Source organism: Quercus suber, unplaced genomic scaffold, assembly GCF_002906115.3.
Source record: "Quercus suber isolate HL8 unplaced genomic scaffold, Cork oak 2.0 scaffold_109, whole genome shotgun sequence".
NCBI classification, from domain to species: Eukaryota; Viridiplantae; Streptophyta; class Magnoliopsida; order Fagales; family Fagaceae; genus Quercus; species Quercus suber.
In genome coordinates, this window is record NW_027069574.1 from 1,004,165 (window position 1) to 1,017,769 (window position 13,605).

Sequence of the window (13,605 nt, forward strand, 5' to 3'; positions counted from 1 at the left end):
GAAAGGGCTTTGATTGTTTCACTTAAGTTATATAGAAATTCTTGAATTCAAGAGTTAAGAATAACAAGTTCTTCATTATCTAGCATAGAATAACCATTTAGAATAATGAAACATATCATATTTGCTTAGAAGTGCAAAATCGTATGGATACAATCTTTATTATGCATCTTGATCAACTGGATTGTAGAGAAGAGAAAGAGTAACAAAAATTATTTTAACAATTAAGTTTTATTTCCATTTGACAACCCATGAATGTAGGTCTAAGGCCACACCACATAAATCTTTGTGCTCTATATATGATTATTTATTTTTCTATTTTAATTTTTCATAAACCCATTATTATTAAATACATTCACAACAATAATACGAAGTAATGTTCAAGACAGAAGTGAAAAGAGAAAGGTTACAAAAATAATTCTGACAATTAGGTTTTGTGGTGTGGCCTATTGACATTCTTTACTCAACTAACAGAGATTGTTTAATTCTAAGACAAGGAATCCAAAATCAATTAATAAGGAAATCAAAAAGCCCAAAAAGAAATTTTGTATAAGAGAATTGTTACAAATGCCATCTCAAAAAATAAAATTTTGAGCAGCTATATTATTGGCAAAGCTCTTTAATCTAAATCCCCAGTCTCATTACTTTTCGGAACATTGCAAATCCATTCGTATATTACATGGAATTACTATCAAATTGATTTGTGTTCCAGATTATCTTTAACTTGTGCTTTATTCAATTTCTAGATCTCATTGCCTAAAGATAACTCTACTACCATCAGGAAAATAAAATAACCATGGACTTCGCCAACATTGGAACTTTCTTAGTACAAACGTAGATAAATTTTGGTATATTCTATTATTTATTTCCATGATCCGAACAATTAATCTCATGCAATATGACCTCTTCTGATTAAGGATTGTACTTCAAATTTCAAGAGATCAGGTGGCCATCAGAGTATTGATGGTCAATTGACTCAATTCTTGTAATCAGATCATAGAATAACAGTGGAAGTTTCTTCTTTTTTATTCTTGGTTGATAGAGCAACAGTCAAAATTCAGAGGAAATCAGATTACAAATTTTTTTGGACAAAATAGATAGGAGTATATTAAAAAAAAAGCTGAGGGAGTACAAATTGAGCCCCAGGGGTGGCTCCCAGGACCAAACCCCACCAGCTAATACACCCAGATGGAAATAAATAAACTTATAACGTATACAAAAGCCTTATAAGGTAAGGACAGAACACTCAGGTGCTCTCAAAAAGTGCGGACAGCACACTTAGGTGCTTAATTGTTAGGCATGAAACAAGTTAACCATTGGTAGTCGTCCAATAATGTTTTAGCGCTCTTAAGGATTTGATAAGCTTCAAAGGATTTGGTAGTCGTCCAATAATGTGGTAGTCATCTAGTTGTTAGGTGGGGTTTGATAAGCTTCAAAGTATAGCCTGTTGCGTGCGTTCCATATGGACCATGCCACCATAGCCCATGTCTCAAGCTCTTTCCTGGACAACTTTTCCTTCAAGGTTTGGGCTAAGCTAAAAAAGATCCTAGCTGAGGAGTCACTTTTCTGTAGTTTTCCTTTGACAAATGCCCAAACATTGCATGCTAAGGGGCATTACCAAAGTATGTGAAGGATCGTTTCATCGCTCAAACCATAAATTGCACACTTAGGATCAATGGGTACTTTCTGACAGGCTAAGTTTACTCGGGTGGGTAGGTTGTTTGAGCTAGCCCGCCATATGAAGTTTCTTACTTTAGGTGGAATGGGCAGCCTTCACAGTCTATTCCATACCCGCTTGTCTTCTTGCACCCTCGAGTGTTCTGCGTTACTCGTTTGACTCACTCGAAGTGCTACTTGATAAGCAGTTCACACCAAAAAAGTTTGGGCCTTATTTTCATTCCATAACAGCATATCCCGGCTCTCCAAAGTCCCCAGTCGAATTCGTAAAAATTCATCTCTTGATGGTGGTTGAAACCAAGCATTTACTTTTCTCCTGTCCCATTGCTTGGTTTGTGGGTTGATGAAGTCAGCCACCCTCAAGGTTTGGTCTGTCCCATCATGGAACGTTGGGGGGTGGGGTAGCCACTTATGAGTTTGAATACCAACCGAGAAACCATCACCGATTTTCCAAATTGAACCCACCCGAATCAGCTCCCTAGCACTGAGGAGACTACGCCACACATAAGAGGGGTTCCTTCTTAGTTTGGCCTCCATGAATGAGTAAGGGGGGAAGTACCTTGCTTTGTACACTCGGTAGAATAGCGAGTGTGTTCTATGGATGAGTCTCCATGCCTGTTTAGCCAATATTGCAAGGTTAAAAGCATGAATATCATGAAAGCCCACCCCACCTCTATTCTTAGGAGTGCACAATTTGCCCCAGTTGATCTAGTGAATTTTCCACTCATTTTGAGTCTGCCCTCACCAATACTTAGCCAACACAGAATTCATTCCATCACACACTGCTTTAGGGATCTTAAAGATGCTCATTGTCTACGTAGGTATTACTTGGGCCATCGTCTTGATAAGGACTTCCTTCCTAGCCTTAGAAATATTCTTTTCCTTCCATCCTATCACCCTACAAGTGACCCTTTCCTAAAGATCCTTGAAGGTATTGACCCTTGATCTACCCCCCACCATGGGTAATCCTAAGTATTTCTCGCAGTTTGTCATTACCCATGCCTTAAACATAGTCCGAATGTTTTCCTGAACCTCACGACAAGTGTTCTTGCTAAAAAGTAGCGTAGTCTTTTGGCGGTTAATAACCTGCCCCAAAGCATTTTCATACTGGGTTAGTACATCCATCAAATGGCAGCACTTTTTTGACTTGGCTTCATTAAATAGAAGACTGTCGTTGGCGAATAGAAGGTGAGAGATGTGCACCCCACCTTGACAAGAAAGAAGTCCTCTCAACTAATGAGTTTCAGTCGCCTTTCGTAGCAAGGAGGAGAGCCCTTCAGCACAAAAAAGAAATAGTTACGGAGACAATGGGTCCCCTTGCTTAATCCCTCTAGATAGGGAGACATATCTGCAAGGTTCGTCATTAATAATGATGGAGGAAGAGGCTGTTCATACTGTTAGCATTGCAAGCTTCACCCACTGTACTGGAAAATCAATTCTTAACATGATTTTTTCGAGGAATTCCCACTCCACCCTATCATAAGCCTTACTAACATCAAGCTTGATTGCCATGTGTCCAACCTTCCCTCTCCTCCTATTCTGCATCCTGTGCAACATTTCAAAAGCAATGGTAATATTGTCTGTGATAAGCCTACCAGGCATAAACGCACTTTGGGAGTCAGAGATAACATTTGGTAAAATAGGTTCACCCGATTCGTAAGTACCTTTGAGATAATCCTTGAGACAATGTTGCCCAAGCTTATAGGTCGGTACTCCATGATGTACTGTGGATTCTTCTTTTTAGGAATTAGCACAATATGTGTATAGTTCATTTTGCACAAATACCTCCTTGAGTGTAACACAAACAAAACCGTTGTAGTGACGTCGTGCCCCACAATGTGCCAGAATTTTTGGAAAAAGAAAGGAGACATATCGTCCAGATTTGGTGACTTAGAGGGGTCCATCTAGAAGAGGGCCACACATACCTTTTCTTCCATGTATGATCGCGTTAAGCTCCTTGCCATCTCTTCAGTAACTGCACTATCCATCAAGGTTAGCACACCCTTCATGTTAAGGTCTGTCGAAGCTGTGAACAAACCTTTGTATTATGCTTCTGCAATGGTTGCTATCTCCCCTGTATTTGTACACCACACCCCATTTGTATCATGCAGGCCCTCAATGGTATTTTTCCCACGCCATTGGTTTGCTCGTTGGTGAAAATACTTTGTATTTTTGTCTCCTGCGGGAAGCCAGATAGACCGAGACCTTTGCCGCCAGAACACCTCTTCATGGTGCAGAAGGTCATTAATCTTTCTTCGAACCTTATTTATTCTATCCAAGTTTCCCCCGAATCTTGTTGCCCTTAGCTCCTCTAGCTCACCTTGTTTGGCGTTTAACTGGTCTCGAGTGTTTTTGAAGGAAGACTTGCTCTAAGCCACTAGGTCCATCCCACACCTTTTTATTTTTTCAAACAAATAGAACATAGGGCTTCCAATAGGTTGACCTTGTGCCTAGGAGGTTCTAATCCGCTCCTCGCATTCGGGGTGGGCCACCCACTTTTCATTAAACTATTGTATCTTTGTTTTTCGATGATGGCATAATCTAGGGGGCTCAGTAGTTAACAAAATGGGGTCGTGGCCAGAATAAGCTGCTGACATGTGAAGTACTTTTGCCTGGGGGTAAAGCTCCCGCCATTCCTCCGATGCACAAAACTGATCAAGTCTTTGTTCCACAAAGTCATCCCCATACAATTGAAATTAGAAGGAAGTGAACCAAAAAGGAAAAGATTCGAGAAGGATTTAGACCAAGTGCAGATCAGTACTTGGACTAAAACCTTCTAGATTCTTCCGTTTATCAGATCGTCTTACTCCCCACTCAGTTTGACCTTGCTCCCCATGTTTTTTCTTCAAAAAAATCTGAATTTTCCTAAGTCCCACATTGCCTAAAAGCTCATACCCCTCTCCAATATTAGTTTAAATAATCAAAATAACCATGCCATCAGGGGGTATTTAGTTCTCCCTGATGTTAATCACATTAATTTCATATTTCTATAATATGAACAGTATGGTGTTTGATTCATCTTTTATTGCACAAAATTATGGTTATCTAAAATTACAAAATATTTCACATTACCCCAATTTATGGTAAATTGATTACCTTCTTAAATTGTGGTAATCTTACATTATATGTTTATGGGAATGTTATAATTTATTCAATTGACAAAATTGACACGTCCAATACATTTTAATTACAAAATTTTCATGAATATATTATCAAACCTTAGCTCTTCTCTCTCAATAGATTCAAAGTTCCAACCATAGCCCTCTCTCTCCATATCAGAGTCCATGGATTTAGATTAGAATTCATGGTCGAAATTCCTTATGCTATCACCATCATTCGTTGCCCTACATAGCTAGCCACCACCATCAAGATGGTGGCTCTTAATCCCAACCCTTCCTTCTTTCTCTCATATCTAATTCAAACCCTAAGATCTTTGTCTCTCTCTTTGCACACCCACTCTCTATATCTAGATCAGAACCTAAAATGAAAATCTTTAGAGATATCTGAAACAGAAAAGTGCAGGAAAGTTGCTTGGTCAGATGAGAATCCACTGGAGATTAAGCAGCCGTTGAGGCTTTCAATGTTGTCTCTTTGATCTGTCTCTCTCTTGCACATTATAATTTGGTTGGTGAGAAAGTGCAAGAAAGTGAGAAACTTTGGCTATTTTTGTGTGGATGTAACTGTTTAGTTGGTGAGAAAGTGTAGGAAAGTGAGAATTTTTCTTAGTTGTTTTGTGGATCTCATTATTTGATTGGTGAGAAAGTGTAGGAAAGTAAGATAATATTTATTTATTTTATTTGGTTTTTTATTTAAAAGTAAAAATTCATTTAGATATTTCAAAGGGACATTTTTGGTAATTCATTGTAAAAATTATAATTTTTAAAAAAATGTAAGAAACTAACNCGTACCAACCCAACATCACTAACAGGAAGAGCATCTGGAGCTTGGGGAGCTTGGGAAGATTGGGGAGATTTCGGAACAGTCTTCTTTGGCAAAGGCTTTATTCTGATTTTACGTTCATCTATAATTGTCTCACCATTCTCATCCCCAACATCTGCTGGAAGCTTCGAGATGGCCACCTCCTCCTCATGTTTGTCTCTAGGAAAGTAGAGTGGAAGCAACCTACATTGGAAAAATGTGATCAGTGATGATGCTTAAAGCCTACACAGTCGTTAAAACAAGTTGTCACAACATTAATAGAAAATTGTAATATTTAACTGATAAATCATATCATTTGATTAAATAGAAACACACTTTGCATCTAAAGGTTAGATATTTTAACTGCAGCATTCATATACCTCTTATATATTTCAGTATCGGTTGCAGTGGTAGTACAAAAAACAACAGCTGCCACTTTATCTTTCTGCTTCTCAAGAAACCGCCGGACAGTTCCTGAAAGAGTAAACAAAAGGTGAAATGGAAAGAACAAACTAGAAGTATTTAACCCTCCAAAAGCAGCCAGTTATGTAATAATTCATAACCATTCACATGATGCTTAGATGCATTCAAAAAATTATCTCCTTCACACTCACGCCAATAAGAGTCATGGTAGCACGCACATCACATGAATACCATTTATTAATTCTGCTCCTTGTCATTTCACTGCATTTCACTGCCTCTATTGTATCAGCTAAAGCATTTGAACTTTAGAATTTTCCAATCCATTGGATTGAGTGAGGCCACTACTTAAAAGGAAAAAAACACAGATTGGAGACATTGAAGAAAACTGGAGGCTCCACCATAGAAAAAAAAAAAAAAAAAAAAAAAAGTAAGAAATCAATTTTGGGACTTCATAAGTTGGACCATGCCACAGACTTTCCATTTTTCTTCTTCTTCTTTTTTAATTTAATTTAATTTTTTGAAGTTTTCTGCAATAAGAACAGAATTTTAGCTTTTCTGATTGTTTGCATTGATGGCTGTCTGTTTATTGCTGGTGGCATTTATGATGATAAATTTGTACATAAACCCCACATAAAGGTTCAATTTACAATTTTACATGGGCAGCGCTGACATACACTAAGTATTTTGGCAGTTTGTGGAAAACATCACAACAATCAATTGAAGAACTGTAACAAGTAGGAAAATATCTCACTTATAGCCACATGAGCAGCTGGTTCACGAGGATAGTTTTTAGCCTCTGTATATATACAGCCCATAGCAATGCTGCATTCATATATGTCAAGCAAGATAAGTTCCAGATTTACAGAACTACAGGAAAAGCACAAGAGATGAGCAAACTAGAATGAAAAAAATGATGTAGCATCTGCTACTAAACCACCTTTTAAGCCCATTTTCAATGAGAAGTTCTAGGCAAGAGCGGTAGCAATGACTAAGAGCATTCTCTGCAGCAGTATGGTATTTCACCGCATACTTGGGACCAACAGTATGGATAATCCTTCTGGAAAGATATACAAAGAAACATGGGATTCAATTTTTTTATACATTCATAAATATAGTTGAGAATAAAGAATGAGTTTGGATATTTAGAGACAGAGTGCATCAAAATGACACATGTGACACTTTTTTTAACTGTTAAGTTACACACACGCTTAGCTGGTTTTGAACCCATGACCTCACCCTCCCCCCATTCTTGTGGGAGGAGGAAGTGTCATATTAGCTAAAACTCATTGGCAAAATGACACATGTAACAACAACACAACAACAAAGCCTTAAAATGACACATGTAACACTTGCAAAATTCAAAATGACAGGTATAACTTAAAAGTAAATAGATAAATACAAGATTATGGATACTGAATCCCAACCAACATGCAACATGTACATTATGATAAATCCCCAAAACTGATAGCTTTACTCGTGAGGTATCAACACAAAATTGATTGATGCAAGAACCAAATCTAAGAAGTTCTCACACTAATTTCACTTGGACAATGAAAAATACTAATTATTTTACCAAAGAGACCTTATTTATTCATCCAACCAAATCTGGTAAGTAACAGACAATCACTAGCAACATGGACATAAATTTATGCTTCAGACCCCGTTAACTAGAAGATAAACTGCAACAATGAAGGCAAGCTGAATGATTTCTTCTTCTTTTATTTATTTTTTAATTTTTTTAAAAAAAGGTGTGCCGTAAGTATTACAATGTTGAGTTAAATATCATAGCACATCATTATTGTCTCTGATCTCCTAGGCGGTAGGAAACATATGTGAAGTGCAACAGGGTACAGAAATAAGCTTCTGAAATTGCATATGTTTCAGCTTTCTTCATTTTTGACAAATAATAGAAAAAGAAATGCACCAATATGCCCACCTAGCAGGAAGGTCATATGCATTAGTAACTTTTGCCATCCCAGTTCGGCATCCACCCTGTCAAGAAACAAAGATTTATCAGTTGAGTCTACTGTTGACATTTCTTATTTCCAGCAAAGTGTTTCACCAATCAGAAAACCTTCATTTAAGAGAGAGGGGAGGGGGAGAACCTTGCTTCACCCCAAAATAATGCAGGGAAATCTATGGTTTTGACAATTTTTTTTTGGATGAGTTACAGTTTTGACAATGTCATGGTACATCCTGACTATCTGCTTTCTTTTAAACCTCCATTGTAAAACCATATGTACATATTGTCATGTCAGACTAAGCATCATGCAATAATGCCTCAAGACCATATCCACTGAAAGATTTCTAGATAAAAACTAGGCTAAAGAAACAATGTCCATACCAGTGTAGCACATTCTTCTGCAAGACCAGGTCCAGCTGCGGCATGCAGACCAGGGCTGCTGTGTGCTTCATCCAGGTTCTGTTAACAATCCAATTGTAAAGCATACAGGATTAGGTATTAAAACATATTATATGCATGGTGAACCTTATTAGTTGTCCAATGCAGGCATGCTTAATGTTGTGCTTTAATAGAGAACAACCATGCTGCCTAGGATGTGTAGAGTTAAAAACTCAAACCAACTTTCACAAATCCTAAACTTATCCACCGGAAGGAAATTTACTGAGGAACCATACTGCCATAGCAAGCTCCTCATGGATTTATTAGCACCCTTTGTGAAACTTACATGGAGATTCAAGAAAATATTCTAATCACTCCTTACGTAAGAAATTTTTAACCCTAAGGTGGCAGCTCAAGCATCTTCTAGACGCTAAAGTTCCTCATGTCAATCAGAAGCCAAACCATTTTCCGCCAAAAATCTGGTCCATCCATACATTAATTAAAAAGAAACATGATTTTTTTTTCATACCCCAAAGTCTTTAACATCAGGTGTAGTAGCAGCATAAATCATTTGCATTTTCCAAAATATTTCAATAGAAGCAAGTTCAGAAGACAGAATCAAGTAGAAGATCCAAAGGCAACCCAGCAAAGGACCAAAATTTGAATTATCTTACATAACAGTTCCAGTGAAAATTATTGGACCCATTGTTTTATCTCATCAGGGTTCAGAATTCAAGCCTCATTCCAAGCTTAAAGCCTTTTATAGCACATACATACAAGCCCAACCATGCTAGTTCATTTGAGTTGTTTCCTCATCAATATATAACCACAAAAATCAAGTCCACATGTCACATTTAGTGCAAAAGTAACAAATTCAAGACTGTCATTCCCAAAGTGCAGAAATTTATGCTGTTTTGCCATAAAGTTATTTTGCAAAAGGCCAGACTATAAAGTATTAAGTGCTTACCTCATTTGTCGAGTTCACAACAGCATCAACCTCAAGATTCCATGGATTCCCCCTCCAAAGATATATCTTTGAATTAACCTCATGATCAACAGGAAACCTTGACACCATCGCATTGCTACCACTATCCTTCCCCGGAGATGTCAATGGATCAGGAAAGTACGAATTTGAAAATGAAGGATCTTCAGTCTCAAACTCCAAAGAAGACCTCTGCTCTGCATCCTTCCACCGCGGGACTTGATCCAAGCTAACAACAGTCTCCCCACTATCCGTTGCTACACCACCCCGGGTTGTGGCTGTAGCCATAGTCCGGTACATTTTTACAACTCCCAATTACAGTCCCACCTCCCTTATTATTGAATTTCTCAAACCCAGTTCCACAAACACTATCACACACCACACCTCTCCAAAAACAGCCGCATAAACTATTTTATTGGGTGCAAACCCAAACTAATCACAGAATTCCCCTGAAATCAACACAAATAGATGTATATACCATAGTCACAATCACCACATAAACACAAATTCATCAAGAACAATTTAATAAAAAATAAAAAATAAAAAATTGAAACTTTTAATCATATACATACAAATTAAACAATATTATAATGAAATCACCAAAATTCTCATCAATGCTCATTACATATAACTATAATTCACATAAATCCCCAATTTTTTTTTTTTTTTTTTTTTGAGCTGATCAAGAAGTACGAAAAAATAATGGATCACTCAGAATCTGATTCAGCAGCTGAGAAAATGCAGAAAAACAAAATTTTAAAGATCAAATTCACATAACTAAAACAAAAATTAAAGCCTAGTGTAATTGGATTTAATTACATTGAACACTGAGTTTAAAAATTTCGCTTCCTTTTGTATTCCACAGTTTTCCTAGCAAACAAACACGGATAATTAAAATTTGAGCTTCGAACCCTAACCTGTAAAATTTTCCGCGAAAATTGAAAAATTAAAGAACGAAACCCTAAAATTCGATTTGGAACAGAGAGAGAGAGAGAGAGAGAGAGAGAGATAAAGAGAGAGAAGTACCTGCGATTGTGAGTTTGGGAATCACACAGAATTTATTTTTTTATAAATTAATTTATTTATAAAACAATTTTTGGATAGGTGGGTGAGAAATAGTATGTAATTTTGTAATGTAATATATTTGTTTGTACAACTATGTTTGCTGGGATGATGAGCTTGCAAAATGCAAGGATCATTTTGGTCACGAAATTGCTTGGAAAATTAGCTTATTATATATCTTTTTTGTCTTTTTGTGATTGTTTGACTTGGAAATTTCACTACTGCCCCTTGATTTTTCTTTGAATTCATTCTAAGGCTCTTCTTAGTTTTCATCCTTATAAGAGTAAAATTTAAGAAAAATAAATAAATTTATACCAACAAAACCCTTTTATTTGCTTTCAAGAAATCTAGTGATAGATTTGTGTTTAATTGGAAATTGCTTATTTTTAGTAACTTATTTTTTATATAATGTGAGACAAATGGCTAAAATTAGTTTATTAAAAAAAACTGATGGTTAAATTATTTAAAATAAAGCTGAGATAAAAAGTAGTATAAAAATCACAAACAGTACATAAAATAAACAAAAAATCTAGCTTATAACTACTTCCCAAACCCACACAAAATGTTTTATAATGATTTTGAAATGGCACAATAAAAATAATATTAGTAATGAGCCCATATAAGAATAATATCTCATCCATCCCAAATTTTGTGAAATTGTTTCATTTTAAGTAATATTTATATACATCGATAAGAAAAAAGTGTGAGTTGGTGTTTATAAGCCTTGCTAGTACTTTGAAGAGTTAAGTTACTAGTATTATAAGTCTTCCCTCTCTCTACTCCCTTTCCCTCTTCCCCTGTGTTCCTAAGGGTTTAACTTAAAAAAAAGAAGAAAAAGTAATATATATATATATATGTATGTGTATATAAAATAATGTTTCAACTAAGAAAAAAAACATTATGCTATTTTCACTAAAGATAATTTGAATGTTTCAATAAAAATCCAAACTGAATTTTCATGAATTCGTCATGTTCTTCAGAATATCCCTTTTTAACATCATCATTTGGATATCCTAAATATGGAAGTGAATACTTTTTTGTGTATTGGGCTTGTTTATAGGTTCTTTTTTTTTCCCAGTTATAATAGCTATCCTTAATTTCCTCCACAGTTAGTACTTAGTAGTAACCAATAATTTTTATTAAAAAAATTAAATAAAAAAAAAGTTATTGAGAATTAAGATTAAAATTATAGCCATGCCTATAAGCTTATACTATACTATACATATGTTTCATTCCTAAAACTGTTTTTCCAATTAACATCAATCCCTTATTCACAAATGATTTTGGATTTATTTAAATTTCTCTTTAGTTGAGATTGCATGAATGAAAGTGATTAAGTAATTAAAGTCACTAAGTAACTAAGTAATTAAAAATGAAAGGGACTAAGTAATTAAAAAAAAAATTAATAACAAGCCTATGGTAGATTTAAGGAGCACTAAGAAACTATGTCATAATAATATTATCTTAAAAGACAACGTAATGATAATGTAAAGACAAGTGATGCCGCACGTATTATTAGCCTATTAGGTACATACACTTGTCATGTGATTATTCATATACTATATTGCGTGGCTCTCGTTCATACTGCATGCCCAGAAAAATTTAATTCTTTCCCATCTGAATTCTTTTTAAATTTAATTTTTGAAGCAAAAAAATATAGAGAAATTATGTAGTCCTCATAGAATCAACAATTTAACAAAATTTTTTTTTTTATCATAAATTGACTCAATAATTTTAAACAAATGAAATTTTTTTTGTGAAATAGTAGACAAATGACATTGTCTACCATAAATACTTTATAATTTCTCAATATAATGGGTGTTTTTTTGCAGCTTCTATCATAAAATTCTACCACTAATAACATAATATCTTATAAAATGCAGTATTACTTGACAAAAGTTGGAAAAAAAAATTTTGTTGGTTGACAAAAGTTGGTACACTTTAGTCAATTAGGAGATATTTAGCGGCTGCTTTGTTTGACTGCTACCATCAAGCATCATGATTTTCACGTGTCTGTATCTAATAAAGTGCAGAAATAACAAAATGGGAGCTCCTTGGCAATCAAGTAAATGAAGGGCCAGAGCAATTACGGGCAGAACTAAAATTTTATGAGTGGGACCAAAATATTAACAATTATAAAATTAAACCAATTTAATAATGTCATACAAGAAATATAAAGAAAAAAATATAAAGAGTTTGGAGAGTTAATTATATTTCTTTTGAAAATTTTAGGTAAATTTAAGGGGTAAAAAAATTTTAAAATCTAATATTTAAAAAGTTTGAGAGGCTAATCGTATATTTTTTGAAAAATTTTATAGAATTGAAAAAGTTTGGGGGCTATGGCCCCCCACCATTCTTAGTGGATATGCCCCTGAATTCTTGGGCGCTTAATTGAAGAGAAATGTGTCAATGGAGATTAGGTTCCATTAAAAGCCTCATGGGAGAATATTGGAATATCCCATTTGTTTTTTGCTGATGATTTAATATTATTTGCTAAGGTGGAGGAGAAAGCTTATGAGGCAATTTCAGAAGTTCTAAACAGATTTTGTGAGGAGTTGGGGCAAAAGTTAAGCTTCGAAAAGTTGAGAATTTATTTCTCTCCAATGTTCAAGAGGGAATTAGTGAAGAGATATGCTCAAAATTGGGAATTCAAGCCATGACTAATATTGGCAAGTATTTGGGATTTCCTATTAATCATAGAGGGGCTGCAAGGAACCAATTTAATTTTGTTGTGGATAGGGTGATGAATAAACTTGTGGGCTTGAAGGCAAAGTTCTTATCCTTTGCAGGGAGGACTGTCCTTGTGAAATCAGTCATGTTTGCTATTCCTAACTATGTGATGCAAGGGGAGGCATTACCTATACACTTATGCGAGAAATTGGATAAGATCAATAGGGATTTCCTATGGGGGTCAACTAGAGAGAAGAAAAAACTTCCTTTGGTTGGGTGGAGTAAAATAATTAAACCTAAGGTAGAGGGTGGTCTTGGGATACAGGCAGCAAGAGAAAAAAACTTAGCACTCCTTGCTAAGTTGAATTGGAGAATGTATAAGGAGAAAGAAGCTTTGTGGGCTAGTGTTATTTTGAAAAAGTACTGTTCAAAAGACAAAAGACGATCAAGAAATCCTGACAAGCTTCTTGCCTCATCTAATTGGAAGGCTATTAAAGCTGGCTTCCAAACCTTTGCTGATGGTATTTGTTGGGGA

At 35.4% G+C, this 13,605-nt stretch overlaps 1 protein-coding gene across 3 annotated transcripts; it reads right to left on the reverse strand.

Moving 5' to 3' along the window:
• Positions 1 to 5,582: 5,582 nt before the first annotated feature.
• LOC112012247 (uncharacterized) lies at positions 5,583 to 10,531 on the reverse strand (the record flags this gene model as incomplete). 3 transcript variants are annotated; one of them, XM_065775338.1, is given in 9 exon segments in its annotated part: positions 5,583 to 5,796; positions 5,973 to 6,066; positions 6,767 to 6,837; positions 6,953 to 7,072; positions 7,952 to 8,007; positions 8,360 to 8,437; positions 9,324 to 9,787; positions 10,158 to 10,208; positions 10,365 to 10,531. In XM_065775338.1, coding segments are annotated over 7 exon segments (948 nt in total), but the record flags the coding sequence as incomplete, so codon positions are not given.
• Between the last annotated feature and the right edge of the window lie 3,074 nt (positions 10,532 to 13,605).